The sequence below is a fragment of the Ictalurus punctatus genome, chromosome 22 (genome assembly GCF_001660625.3).
Source record: "Ictalurus punctatus breed USDA103 chromosome 22, Coco_2.0, whole genome shotgun sequence".
NCBI lineage: Eukaryota > Metazoa > Chordata > Actinopteri > Siluriformes > Ictaluridae > Ictalurus > Ictalurus punctatus.
The window spans coordinates 8,289,962-8,302,836 of NC_030437.2; the positions used below are offsets into that span (position 1 = coordinate 8,289,962).

At 38.6% G+C, this 12,875-nt stretch overlaps 1 protein-coding gene across 1 annotated transcript; it reads right to left on the bottom strand.

The window, feature by feature from the left end:
• Positions 1 to 14: 14 nt before the first annotated feature.
• Positions 15 to 12,875, bottom strand: lrrc8ab (leucine rich repeat containing 8 VRAC subunit Ab). The gene is made up of 4 exons (XM_017452539.3): positions 12,715 to 12,875; positions 11,319 to 11,623; positions 9,091 to 11,194; positions 15 to 4,083 (listed from the first exon to the last, which is right to left on the bottom strand). The coding sequence occupies exons 3-4, from the start codon at positions 11,185 to 11,187 to the stop codon at positions 3,808 to 3,810; spliced, it is 2,373 nt and encodes a 790-aa protein (XP_017308028.1). The 5' UTR covers positions 11,188 to 11,194; positions 11,319 to 11,623; positions 12,715 to 12,875; the 3' UTR covers positions 15 to 3,807.

A 12,875-nucleotide genomic window follows, 5' to 3' on the forward strand; every position in this document is an offset into this window, starting at 1 on the left:
ATGAAACAATGGAATTCATTACATTTGAGTTTATTAAATTTCAATCTGGTGCGAATGAGAAATTTACCACATCATGACAAGTAAATCAGTAATTAAACAGTTTAGGATGTAAAGATCCACACACTGATGCCAGATCAATAAAATGTACATGAACATGATATCTAATATTGTTACACTAGTTGGTGCTGTTTAGGCAAATCAAGCATGTTTTCATATTTGTGCCAACCAACAAGGACCTGGGTCAAAATGGAAGAACAAAAACTACCCAGAGGTAAAAAACAATGTACAAGCAATCATATTGCTTTTAGTCAGCTAGAGAAATTTACTACACCGCAATAAAACCGGACGTGTAGAATTACTCACATTCAAATGCCAAGAGCAGTCTGTGTAGCTACAGATTATTCACCTAAACTATTAAATGTCTAAAACTATAAAATCATATAGAAAGAGTTTGGTGGACTTGATTAAGATCATTCTGGAGCCAGCGGTCTGTACGTCTTTATGCACTTCACTATAACCATTAACATCACCAGAGAAAGATGATTATAGGTGGCAGTATAGTTACATGATAATCCATTAAAAAGAAAACATTGTACATGAAAAAAAGTGAACAAGTAGTCAAATATTCTGTATTAGAAATGGCACTGCATGAATATCCTTTACTTAATCACTTAGGGGGAAAAAAAACAGATTCATGAACCAGTCAGTATGAAGCTGAGTGGAATTTACCTGAGTAATACTTTTAAACTGTAAAACTCTGGGAAACCTGTAGGAAACTGTGTATTGTACTAACACAAATTCAACACTGAGGTAACATAAAACACAACTGAAAAAAAAATTCTGGAAAAAGGTATGAAAGAAACAGCTTAACTTGCTACACGAAAAGTCAGTGCTACATAATCTACAGCATTCGTTCTATTAAAGTGGGCTAGAACAAGTTCAAATAAAAATGAACAAAGCCAGCGGAGCGCAGGGCACTTCACGAAATGTTTCCGATTGTCTCATCAGCAGTGCATTTTCCGTCATTCAGAAACGAAATTATACGTTGTGAATTACATTGATGTTAAGTGCAACACTAAATGTGAAACACTAAACATGAACACCGAGGAACAGAGCCTCTGGTTGACAAATTGCCCTTCAACATTGTACAATAATGCACAGGTGAAAGCATCATTTTGACACTGAAAAACAAAATGTAACAAAAAAAACCCCTACATTTTCTTCTATGAGAAATCATTCTCCCACATGTAATATACGGTAGAAAGATGTGTGTACATGAACACTCATAAATATGAGTTTCAGCTTGTTTGTCGTATTTGCATTGTTAAATCGAGTGCTGTAAACATGCAAACGCTCCGATAACACTTACAGTACACAGAATACTGACCCGAGTCTCGCATACAATTGCAGAGAGATAAAACACACACTCACACACACACACTGTAGAACAAAGTGGCACATTTTACATCACAAATACGAACAGTGTATGAACTGGTGGCTCGACTGCTGCTTTTCAATGAATTAAGGTTTCACTGCAGAAACGATAATTAAGTGCACTGAATAAATATGTTTAACCCTGTGGTACAGACCCCTTCCACATAACAGAATGTCTGACATTTATAACGTAGTTGTTAAAAATGGCTTTATAACCAGTTACAGTGCTATGATAGTCAGGTTATATTAAGTGTACACACACACACACACACACACACACACACACACACCATGTATCCACAAACACTTAGTTCTTGCATGCATTTAGACATAATGAATGGATAATAGTTCCTATTAGCAAAGTTTATCATATGTTTGTAAGTTGTAAATAAGTCCCAGTATGTAATTTTAGACTTCCGATTTACATTTCTAAGCAGTCCTGTAAAGGTCATAAACTGTGATCAATCTTCACAATCAAGACCATAAAGTGCTCATGACACGTTAATTTACCAAAAGTGTAGATATATGCTCTCATTTTAAATGGTATATCAACACGATGGAGAATAAAGAGGAGCTGCACTTTTCTTTCTTTCTTTTTTTTTTTTTTTACCTGGCTCTATTAATTCTGAATCCAGACCCCCAAAAGAAGAGAGAGCTCGGTGCTTTCAGTGCTTCCAGCTTTACTTTACTATGCTGCTTAATGCAACATATTTTCTTCATACTATTTAACCAGGGGTGGAAAGTACATGTACATAATTACAGTACTCGAGTACATGGTTCACTGTAACAGTACTCATTTTGATTATATATTTTTTTCTAAATATTATTAAAATATTAAACTTTGTTGCTTTATTTTCAGTTAAAATAAAATAATAATAATAATAATAATAATAATGAATTTAACTCCAAAAGACTGCAAGTCAGTGGAATGACAGTAGGTGCAAATTTTATATAATTAAATTTTGAGACTAAATCAAAATAAAGCAGTATTCTGCCAAAATGTCTACACTTCAGGTGACAAGTGCTTTAGTCAGCAGCAGTAATGTCTGGAACAGTAGGGACAGTGGAAGCAGATGAGCATCCCTGCCCCAATTTATCAGTTATCTTCAGTGTTAAACACGTCTAAGGAAACAGTCCGATTATGATCTGTAAATGATTAGCCAAAACCTGTGGAGATATCGTCATTCACAGCTCAACACCCAAACACCAGAAACATGCACAGATAAGCCATTTCCTAGCCGAGTGAGCTACTGTAGACTAGCTAGCCAGATGTTTTACAATATGAAATCCTAAGATGTCATTTCAGTGTTTGGCAGTGATTGCCTGTTGTTAAATATATCTAAGTGCTGCTATGGGTTATAGCCCTTGGCAAACTCAAAGCCCATGAGCCGAACACAGCAGGCTGTCTCGTTTCATTCTGTTCGGGTGACCTTGCAAAAAATAATACTAAAACAGCCTGTAGTACTCTACTAATTCATATTTCCACTATACCTAGAATTTACACCAGAATCCGCTCATATTCGGCATGCTACACTGTACGGTGTGCATGGGTTCACGTGTCACAGCGCTGAAACTCTGGTTAAAATCTGCTGAAATTTGATAAAGTCAGATCCAAGTGTAAAAAAATTGTGACTCCTAATCCTGAAAATATCAGGCAGTGTAGAGACATACAGGTATACTGAGGGGGAAAAAAAAGTTAAATGTAGCACAAAGACAAGAGAGATGGTAGACTAAGGACATGTTCTTAGCAGAGATAAGGCAGTGTGAGTTATTATTAAAATATTATTAAATCTCTTTGTTAATGTTATATCATTTCCATGCCTTGGTTAATAGGGGTAGTTGATGGAATTAATAATAAGTTAAAAATAATTTATAGCCTTACATTATGGCCCTTCGAGGACTCACACAATGCTGATGTGGCCCAGGCAGAATTTGAGTTTGAATCCCCTGCCTTTAGGTAACACTCAGGAAAGTTTGTAAGGGGTATCTTTAACGTTAACTAGCCAGGTAATGAACCTAGCCAGCTCAGCATTTAGCTGCTAACATTACCTTTCTTTACACACTATTAATAAACGAAGTGTGTTCACTTCAGCATCGTTCACTTGGTTAGTTAACATAAGAACAGAATAGAAAAGAAAACATTTTTGAGTAACTTTCTTTATGACTACTTTTACTCAAGTGACTTATTACTAGAGTGCCAGTACTTTTACTCAAGTCAGTGTGTTTTGTACTCTTTCCACCACTGGTTATTAAGAACTGTTGCTTTAGATCTTGTCCTGAATGTTGAAACTCTGCTCTATGACGCCATGTGCTCTTTTTCTCCATACAGCTCTGGATTCAAATACAGCTGTGTGTTTCATACGTGTACTGCTCTCACGCTGCCTCTTTTTCAGCCCTCCAGAGCTGCTCTTTGACCTCAGTGGGAAGGGTATTGAAAATAGCCTCCTCGACGATCAGGCCGCTGCGCTTCAGCAGTTTACACTCTCCCAGCTCCACAGGCAGACACTCAAGCCCGTTCCCTCTGAGCTCCAGCTGCGTCAGGTTGACCAGCTCACCGAAACGAGATGGCAAAGACTGTAGGTAGTTATTCCCCAAGTTCAGTGTGCGCAGCTTCTTACACTGGAACAGCTCAGGAGGAAGCTTCTCAATCTGCGTGGAAAACAACATGGAGAGGACATGAATTAATAGAGTAATACATATAGAATACAAGTACAGAATAACACAGGGAATAAATTACAAACTTCAGTGTAATAAAGGTGGAGAATGCGGATCAATTCATTTATATATAGGTCTTATTTATTTATTTATTTATTTATTTTTTTACATATTTGGACAAGCAAACACGATGCTCTTTCAATCAATGCCTATTAATAAAGATTATACACTATCAAATGACATATAAAATTGACATTTTGTAATAACTGTCACAATTTAAATGGCAACAGATCAGTCACATGGAAAATGTAAGTACACCCCTACATTTATCACACCTTCAAACCCATAAAATTAGAATCAGGTGTTGAAGATTGGATGCCAGTGATTAGAACCTGCTTAGGGAGTGCAGGTGGAACCTGTCTTATTTATACCCCTCATATCTAGTGTCTGGTGTTCCCTTTGCTATTGAGGTGTGTGGTATCATGCAAAGATATAAAGAGTTCGGTAAGGCCTTCAGATTGGAGGCCTAAGACTCCTGCAAGGGATTTAAAAAGATCTCCAAGTTATTTAAAATACATTATTCCAGTGTAAGGAAAATTATTTACAAGTGGCACAGATTTAAATAAATAAATAAATGGCCGTCTCATCAAATTCAGCCCAAGATCAGACTGTCTTATGCAAAAAGAAGTCTCCAAGAACCCCAAAATCGAATCAAAGGATCTGCTAGTAAGTCTTGCAACTGTTAAAGTTCATGCTTCTACAATCAGAAAGAGATTGAAAAAATTGACCTGCATGAGAGAGCCTTTGCAAAGCCTTTGCAAGACTACAGTTTGCCAATGAGCATATAGGCAATGACCAGGCCTTTTGGTATAATGTTCTCTGGACAGAAGAAACAAAGATAGAGTTGTCTGGCCACAGTAACAGCAGACAAGTTTGGTGCAGACCAAAGACATCTTTTCAGAAGAAGCACCTCATACCAACTGTGATGCACGGTGGTGGAAATGTTATGGTTTGGGGTTGCTTCATTGCCTCAGGGACTGGACAGCTTACATTCATTGATTCAACTATGAATTCTGCATCATATCAAAAGAGTGCTTGAAGATAATGTGAGGCAATCTATCCGAAGGTTGAACCGAAAGTGGACATTTCAACAGGATAATGATCTTACGCACACTAGCAAATCCAACAAGGAATGACTCAGAAAGAAGAAATGGAGAGTTATGGAATGGCCTGGTCAAAGCCCGGATCTGAATCCCATTGAAATGTTATGGGGGGATTTGAAACAGGCAGTACATGCAAGAAAACCTCCAACATCTTGCAACTGAAAGAATATTACATGGAACAGTGTTAAAAAATTCCAGCAAGCCTGGTGGACAATAATGCAAACCGCCTACAAGAAGTTATTTCTGCTAAAGGGGGCAATATTAGCTTCTGAGGCAAAAGGGTGTAATTAATTTTTCCACAGAAGAATATCACGTCTATTGATTGAAAATGCTAATTTTCCTTGTGGTTTTGTTCAGGTCTACAGTGGGGAAAATAAGTATTCAGCATCAACATTTCTTTCAGGAAATATATTTTCAATGGGGTATTCACATGAAATTTTCACCAGACATCTGTATTAACTCAAGAAATCCAGAAAAAATAAAGAATTCACAACATTAAAGTCCATAAATGAAGTTATGTGTAATAAAGTGGAATGACACAGGAAAAAAGTTACATGCCAACAAAAAGTTCTCCAAGGCAAGGTAAGTCAAGGAAGTAATTATACCCTCTTATCTGTGCAAATTAATATCAGCTGGGTTAGTAAATTGATGGTCTATTAAAAGGCTTTTTGTTACCAAGGTGTCACACAAGAAACATCTCATGATGCTTTGAGAATGACCGTTGTAAAAAGCGCTATACAAATAAAATTGAATTTAAATTAATTGAATAAAAGCAAAGAGCTCTCCCAAGACCATTGCAAACTGATTGTTGCAAAACATATTGATGGAATCGGATACAGACATATTTCAAAACTTCTGAATCTTCCAGTAAGCACCTCTGGGGCCATTATCCACAAGTGGAAGCAACATCACTCCATCATCAACCGGCCACGCACAGGAGCTCCTCGCAAGATTTCTGACCAGGGAGTCAGAAGAATAGTCAGAAGAGTAGCCCAGGAGCCAAAGACCACTCGGAAAGAGCTCCAGAAACACTTGGAGGCAGCAGGTAACATCGTCACAAAGAAAACAATAGGCAGTGCACTCCACTGCTCACGCTCATCCCACAAGACTCCATTACTAAAGAAAAGGCATGACGAAGCTCATTTAAAGTTTGCTACAACTTATTTGGACAAGCCTATGAAATACTGGGAGAGTGTAGTCTGGTCAGATGAGAGCAAAATTGAACTTTTTGGCTGTCGTACTACACACCATGTTTGGAGAAGAAATGGCACTGCACATCACCCTAAAAACACCATACCAACAGTGAAGTTTGGAGGTGGAAGCATCATGGTGTGGGGCTGTTTTTCATCACATGGTACTGGCAAACTTCATATAATTGAAGGAACGATGAATGGAGCCCTATACCGGGAGATTCTTGAGAAGATTCTGCTGCCATCCATCTGGATGATGAAGATGAGACATGGGTGGACCTTCCAGCGGGACAACGACCCAAAGCGTACAGCAAAGGAAACTCTCAATTGTTTTCAGAGAAAAAAAAAAAAATCCAACTGAACAAGATTTAAAGAAAATATAATTTCTTATCAATTCAATTTACCTTTAGGCCATCATTACAAACAAAGGCTTCTCCATCCATCTCCTATACCGCTTATCCTTCCTTCAGGGTCACGGGGAAACCTGGAGCCTATCCCAGGGAGCATCGGGCACAAGGCGGGGTACACCCTAGACAGGGTGCCAATCCATCACAGGGCACACTCACACACCCATTCATACACTACGGACACTTTGGACATGCCAATCAGCCTACCATGCATGTCTTTGGACTGGGGAGGAAACCGGAGTACCCGGAGGAAATCCCCGTAGCACAGGGAGAACATGCAAACTCCGCACACACAGGGCCATGGTGGGAATCGAACCCCCGATGTGAGGCGAACGTGCTATCCACTAAGTCACCGTGTGCCCAAGGCTTCTCCAGTAAGTATTAAATAAATTTCAGTTAGTGTGTTCAATACTTTTTTCCTGTGTCATTCCACTTTATTACACATAACTTTATATATGGACTTTAATGTTTGGATTTCTTTATACGTGTGGACTTCTTGAGTTAATACTGATGGTTGGTGAAATATCACTGGAAATATATTTCCTGAAAAAAAAATGTTGACGCATTCATTACTTATTTCCCCTACTATATCAACTTCATTAATAGGCACTGTTACACTGTTACAAAGAGGATCAAATCTTTGCTTGTCCAAATATGTATTTAAAAAAAAGCCAACAATTCCCATGGGGTGTACTTATTTTTTTAACATTACTGTATTCTAGACCAGGACAGACAAAACGGTCATTCAAAACAAATAAACAAATCTCTGCTAATCTTTACAATTTTACAATTACTATTTTTATCTATTATGCTGTTTTCCAAGATGATTGTATTTTAATAATGAAACAGAAAGAACCACAAATAAAAACAACACTAGTTGACCATTGTGCTGTACAACTAACTACAAATAAATACAAAATTACAAAAAAGAAAGAGACCATCTAGGTAAAACTCCACAGAAGTGAAAAGGCATCACTGTAAAAATATAATAATTAAAAAATATATTAATTAAATATTTATTTTATTGGAGAGCCCCAAAGAGAAATGCAGCTTTTTGCATAGCATGAGATCTGTGTGAGATCTGTGGAGCAGCAGCTCAAAATATGCTAGTAAATTTCTTATGCTTATACAGAAATATGGTTTTATTTTGGAGATCAGTAAGGCAGTGTTTGGGTCAGGTTAAAACCAAACAGTGTTCTCCCATTCATATGATGTTAATGTACTTGATCTTTATTCTGTGACCATTTTTACCAACAACATTAGGAGTTTGAGACTCTAGAGTCTTCAGAGAATTGTGCGAAAAACACCAATATATCCATATACAGTCAGTTCCATAAATATTTGGACATCGACAAAGTTACTGTCATTTTAGCTATCTACCACAGAATACTGGGGTTGAAATTAAATTATCAAAGACCTTCCGTATTTAATTTGAGGGTATTTACATCCAAATCGGATGAACTCTGTATGTATTATGGCAGTTTTTATAAGTAGACCTCCCTTTTAAATGGACGAAAAGTAAATTGGGAGCTGGCTGCTCAGCTGTTCCATGGCCAGGTGTGTGTTATTTCCTCATTATTTCACTTACAAGAAGATGAAAGGTCTAGAGTGGATTTTGCTTTTGGAATCTGTTGCTGTTAACTCTCAATATGAAGTCCAACCAGCTGCCACTTCCAGTGACGCAAGCAATCATTAGGCTGGAAATTCAAAACACATCCATCAGAGAGGGAGTAAAAATATTAGGTGTGGCCAAATCTACTTAGTACATTCTGAAAAAGAAATGTTGCACTGGTGAGCTCAGGAACACCAGAAGACCCAAAAGAGCATGGAAAACCATGTGGTGAAAGCCTTTGTTTTGTGAAGAAGAATTCTTTCCCCGGTGAAGAAAAACCTCTTCACAACAGTTGGCCAGATCAAGGACACCCTCTAGGAGATGTAAGATGTATCTGTGTCAATGTCAATATACGCAAATCCTACACCATTCACTCAATATGGATGTAAATACCCTTAAATATTCAATATTTGATAAATATCTGACTTGACCTACAGCCATATTAACACCACATCAAACAGTTTCATTTCCATTCTTTTCTCATGCAGAATAATTCATTTATTCAAACTGGTAATGCATTACCAGTAAGAGTAAGATGAATCTATAGTAGTGCTTACAACTCTCAGATTCAAAAGGTATATTTAATCTAAAATGTTCAGCTAAAACAGCACATAAGTATTCTGACTCACCCTGTTTGCAGTTACAGCGAAATACTGCAGATTTTGAAGACTCCCGATGTCAGCTGGGATGTTCGATAGATTGTTGTAACTTAAATCAAGATACCTCAGCTTGCGACAGAAAAACAGCTGACTTGGGATTTTCTCAATCTTGTTCCGGTTCAGGTATAGACGCTCAAGGTTGGTCAAAGTGCCTATCTGGATAGGGATGTAGGCAATCTTGTTGTACCACAGTTTCAGGCACACGAGTCGATAAAGATGCTGAAAGCTGATGATTTCCTCGATGGTCTTCAGGTTGTTGTCCTTCAGATCGATCTCCTGCAGGTTGTGGAGGCTGAAGATGGAATGGGGGATGCGCTCCAAGTCGCAGCGAATGAGCTCCAGCTCCGTCAGATTCACCATCTTCTTCAGGCTATTAAGAACCATCAGTTTGGTGCCCTCGTTGTTGATGGAGAGCTTTTGCAGGTGCATCCCAACGTCAGTGACGACCTGTGGCAGTTTAGTCAGGTTGCTCTTCAGTCTAAGAACCTTGAGACCTTTTAGTTCTCGCAGTCCATCAATCACAATGTAGCGATTGTTCTCAGCACTGAGATTCCCTGTAAGCTGCAGCTCGGTCAGGTTCTTCAAACTGTAGATCCAAAGAGGTATTTCCTTGATGTCAGTGAACTTTATGTGCAAGGATTTCAGATTTTCTCTCAAAAACGCAAGTGCTGGTGCTTCTATTTTAGCCGGGGTGTGATACAACCACATCTCGCTCAGGTTTATGAGCTGGGCGATAATGGGTGGGATGGTGATATCAGGGATAAGCTCCAACTTAAGAACCTCCAGCTCCAGCAAGTCGAAGACTGTATCCGGAATTCCACTAAGCATAAACAGATGCAGCTCTAACTTCTCTTGAGAGTTCTTCGTGATTCTTTGTCGAAGCTTCTCCAGTGTCCACTCGTTGTTGAGGTTAAGCTGGCGAAGTTTGTTTTCGCTGACTTCTGAGAGGAAGACAGCAAAGCGCTTTGAGTAGAGGGGATCATACTGGTCAATCATGTGTAACATGAAGGCAAAGTCATTCTTCACATCTGGAATGTCACTGTAGCTGCTCTCTTCTCTGATAGACTCAAAGGAGTATTTCTTGAGGGAACGCCGGAGCATCCAGCTGAGTGTGTACATGCAGATCATCCCATACACAACAACAAGACTTATGTAGAAGCATGCCAGGATTTTGAAAAGTGTGGCAAGTGGATGGGCGCAATTAAACATCTGATAACCAGTAAGATTTTCAATGTCTACACTACAATCAACACTGAATTGAATATTGTGGACGTAGTAACCAGTGTAACAGATGATAAGGATGAATTTAACAACTTTGATAATTGTTTGTCGGATGTAAAGCCTGTAGACTATGTCTCCTTCCTCAACATGAAGCCTAAATTTCTTAACCTTTTCAAACAATGCCTTAGCCTGTTCACCCTCTTTTTTGTCCAGGACGCCGTTTTCAGAGTGGTCGACAATCCCCTGGTCAAATCGAAACTTGGTGGTGGACAGCATGGAAACACTGGCCTCCACATCTTCACTCACACACGATGCCTTTTTGTCAATTGAGCCGTTCATTTTCCCTAGAGCTTTAGGATCACTTTCCTCAACCACTGTCTCAGACAATGCTCGTGTGGTCCATGGAGAATCAAAACACTTCAAAAGAATGGAGACAAAATGTTCCAGTTTGGAACTAGTCCAAGGGAACTTGAACCAAAAGTTGCTGCAAGCCAGGAAGATCAGTGTGTGCAGCAGCACCAAATATGGAAAATACTTAGCAAACCAGTGAAGCTTGTTTTCATAGCACACAGCATCAACGTAGTTGTACTGGTGTCTGTCAAGGTCGTATCGGATTCCCTGTGGTTCAAAAGCAGCCTCGAAATACTTTCGACAGGTTTCGTTTACTACCCATTTGCAAGGCAGGCAGATCATCTTGTCCTGGGTGACTTGCAAGGTTCCTCCAAACACTGCGATCATCAGCATCACGACAGACAGATAGTCTGTGAATACATCCCACCACGGCTTCAAAATGCGGTACGCAGGCTGAGTATCCACAAAGTACCGCAACTCGGTGATGGGAATCATTGTTGATCTGAAATAAATAAATAAATAAATAAATAAATAAATAAATAAATAAATAAATAACAGCAGGACCTCAACCTTTTTTTCTTCTGCATCTTGTGATATGATTTGAATAAAAAATAAAGCAGCTTTACCAGAGGATGATGCGGTGCCTCTCTGTTCTGGCTTCATATGTAAGAACAAGGCTCCACCAAGAGAACAATTTGGCTTTCTTGTCAGCTATTATTAACCGCTTCCGCTAATAACACTCAAGAATTGTCTCTTCTCGCTATGGAAAGGGAGTCCATGACCCCAAAGTTCAGATCCTGTTTGTCTTTGGGAGGGGCAGAGGCTCAGCAGTGGCTCCTCTGTGCGCCGTTATGTTACCTAACAGCGCACATGGTCAGTCAGGAATCTGCACTCATCACAGGCCGGCGTGTCAGGATGAAGCACAGATTTCCTGTCAAGATAATGGCACACCAACGTCAACACCCCCAGCACAGCTCATTTTACTGAACGCTGACTATTAATTTATATATTGTAAAGAATATAGCAAACAAACAAAAACAGTGTAAATTATATTTATAAATCTATAACAAAGTTTGTCAAAAACAAATAGGGTGCCTAAAACTTTTGCACAGTACACACACACACACACACACACACACACACACACACACACACACACACATTATATATATTTTGTGTGTATATATATATATATACGCACGGGCGCGCGCACACACACACACACACACACACACACACACACACAAATAGATGGATAGATACAATTGACACTTTTTTGTTTGTTTGCTATATTATTTGTATGTAATGTGGGCAATTTGTGGAAAAGGCTTTCCTTAAACTTGGCCTTTTATACTGAATGTAACCAAATAAACCTGTTCTTTAGCCCTGTTGAAAAGTAAAAAAAATAAACCTTATATTTACAAAAACCCTTAAATACTTTTTTTTTTTAAAAAAAAAGAAAGAAAGAAAGAAAGAAAGAAAGAAAGAAAGAAAGAAAGAAAGAAAGAAAGAAAAGAAAGAAAAAAAGATTCACACAACTAGCATCATCACTACTGGCCAGGTCACTGAAACTAGATGATTTAGCAACATGTAGCCACATGATGCTATTTCAGTAAACCGCAAGTCAACAAGTACCAACACGGCCCTTTAATATCCATGTTCAGCTTAAATAAATCACTTTATAATTATAAAGTATTATCATTAAACGCAACTTTAAGCTATTGATGAATCAAGTCAATGTTAGGGACTGAGGAACCGGTTCGGGACAGTTATTTGAACACAAATGGTGTTTCCTACATTAATACCGTGCTAGGATGATAAAAACACTATAGTACTAGTTGACCTGGTGTTAATAGGTTAGTGTGCGGTTTGGGACAGAGCCATGCTCGGTTAGCCTGCTAGCACCTTCACTCCGGCAAGCTATTATTATTACTGTTATTAATATTGTCACGTTATTCTTCAACATCAAATACATCTAAACATGCTGAAGAAAACCTGACAATAGTAGTGACATGGACTTACCGGGATTTGTATTTTTGATTATCATATTTGGTCAAATTTGATCATCAAAGATATTTTTTTCCCGTCAGGTTATTTATCCCTTTAAAAAAAAGGCACCGCTGGAGACGGGAATAAACTGGAAAGAGCCGCTCTTCTTTCTTCTCAGTGTCGTTTCACCCCCA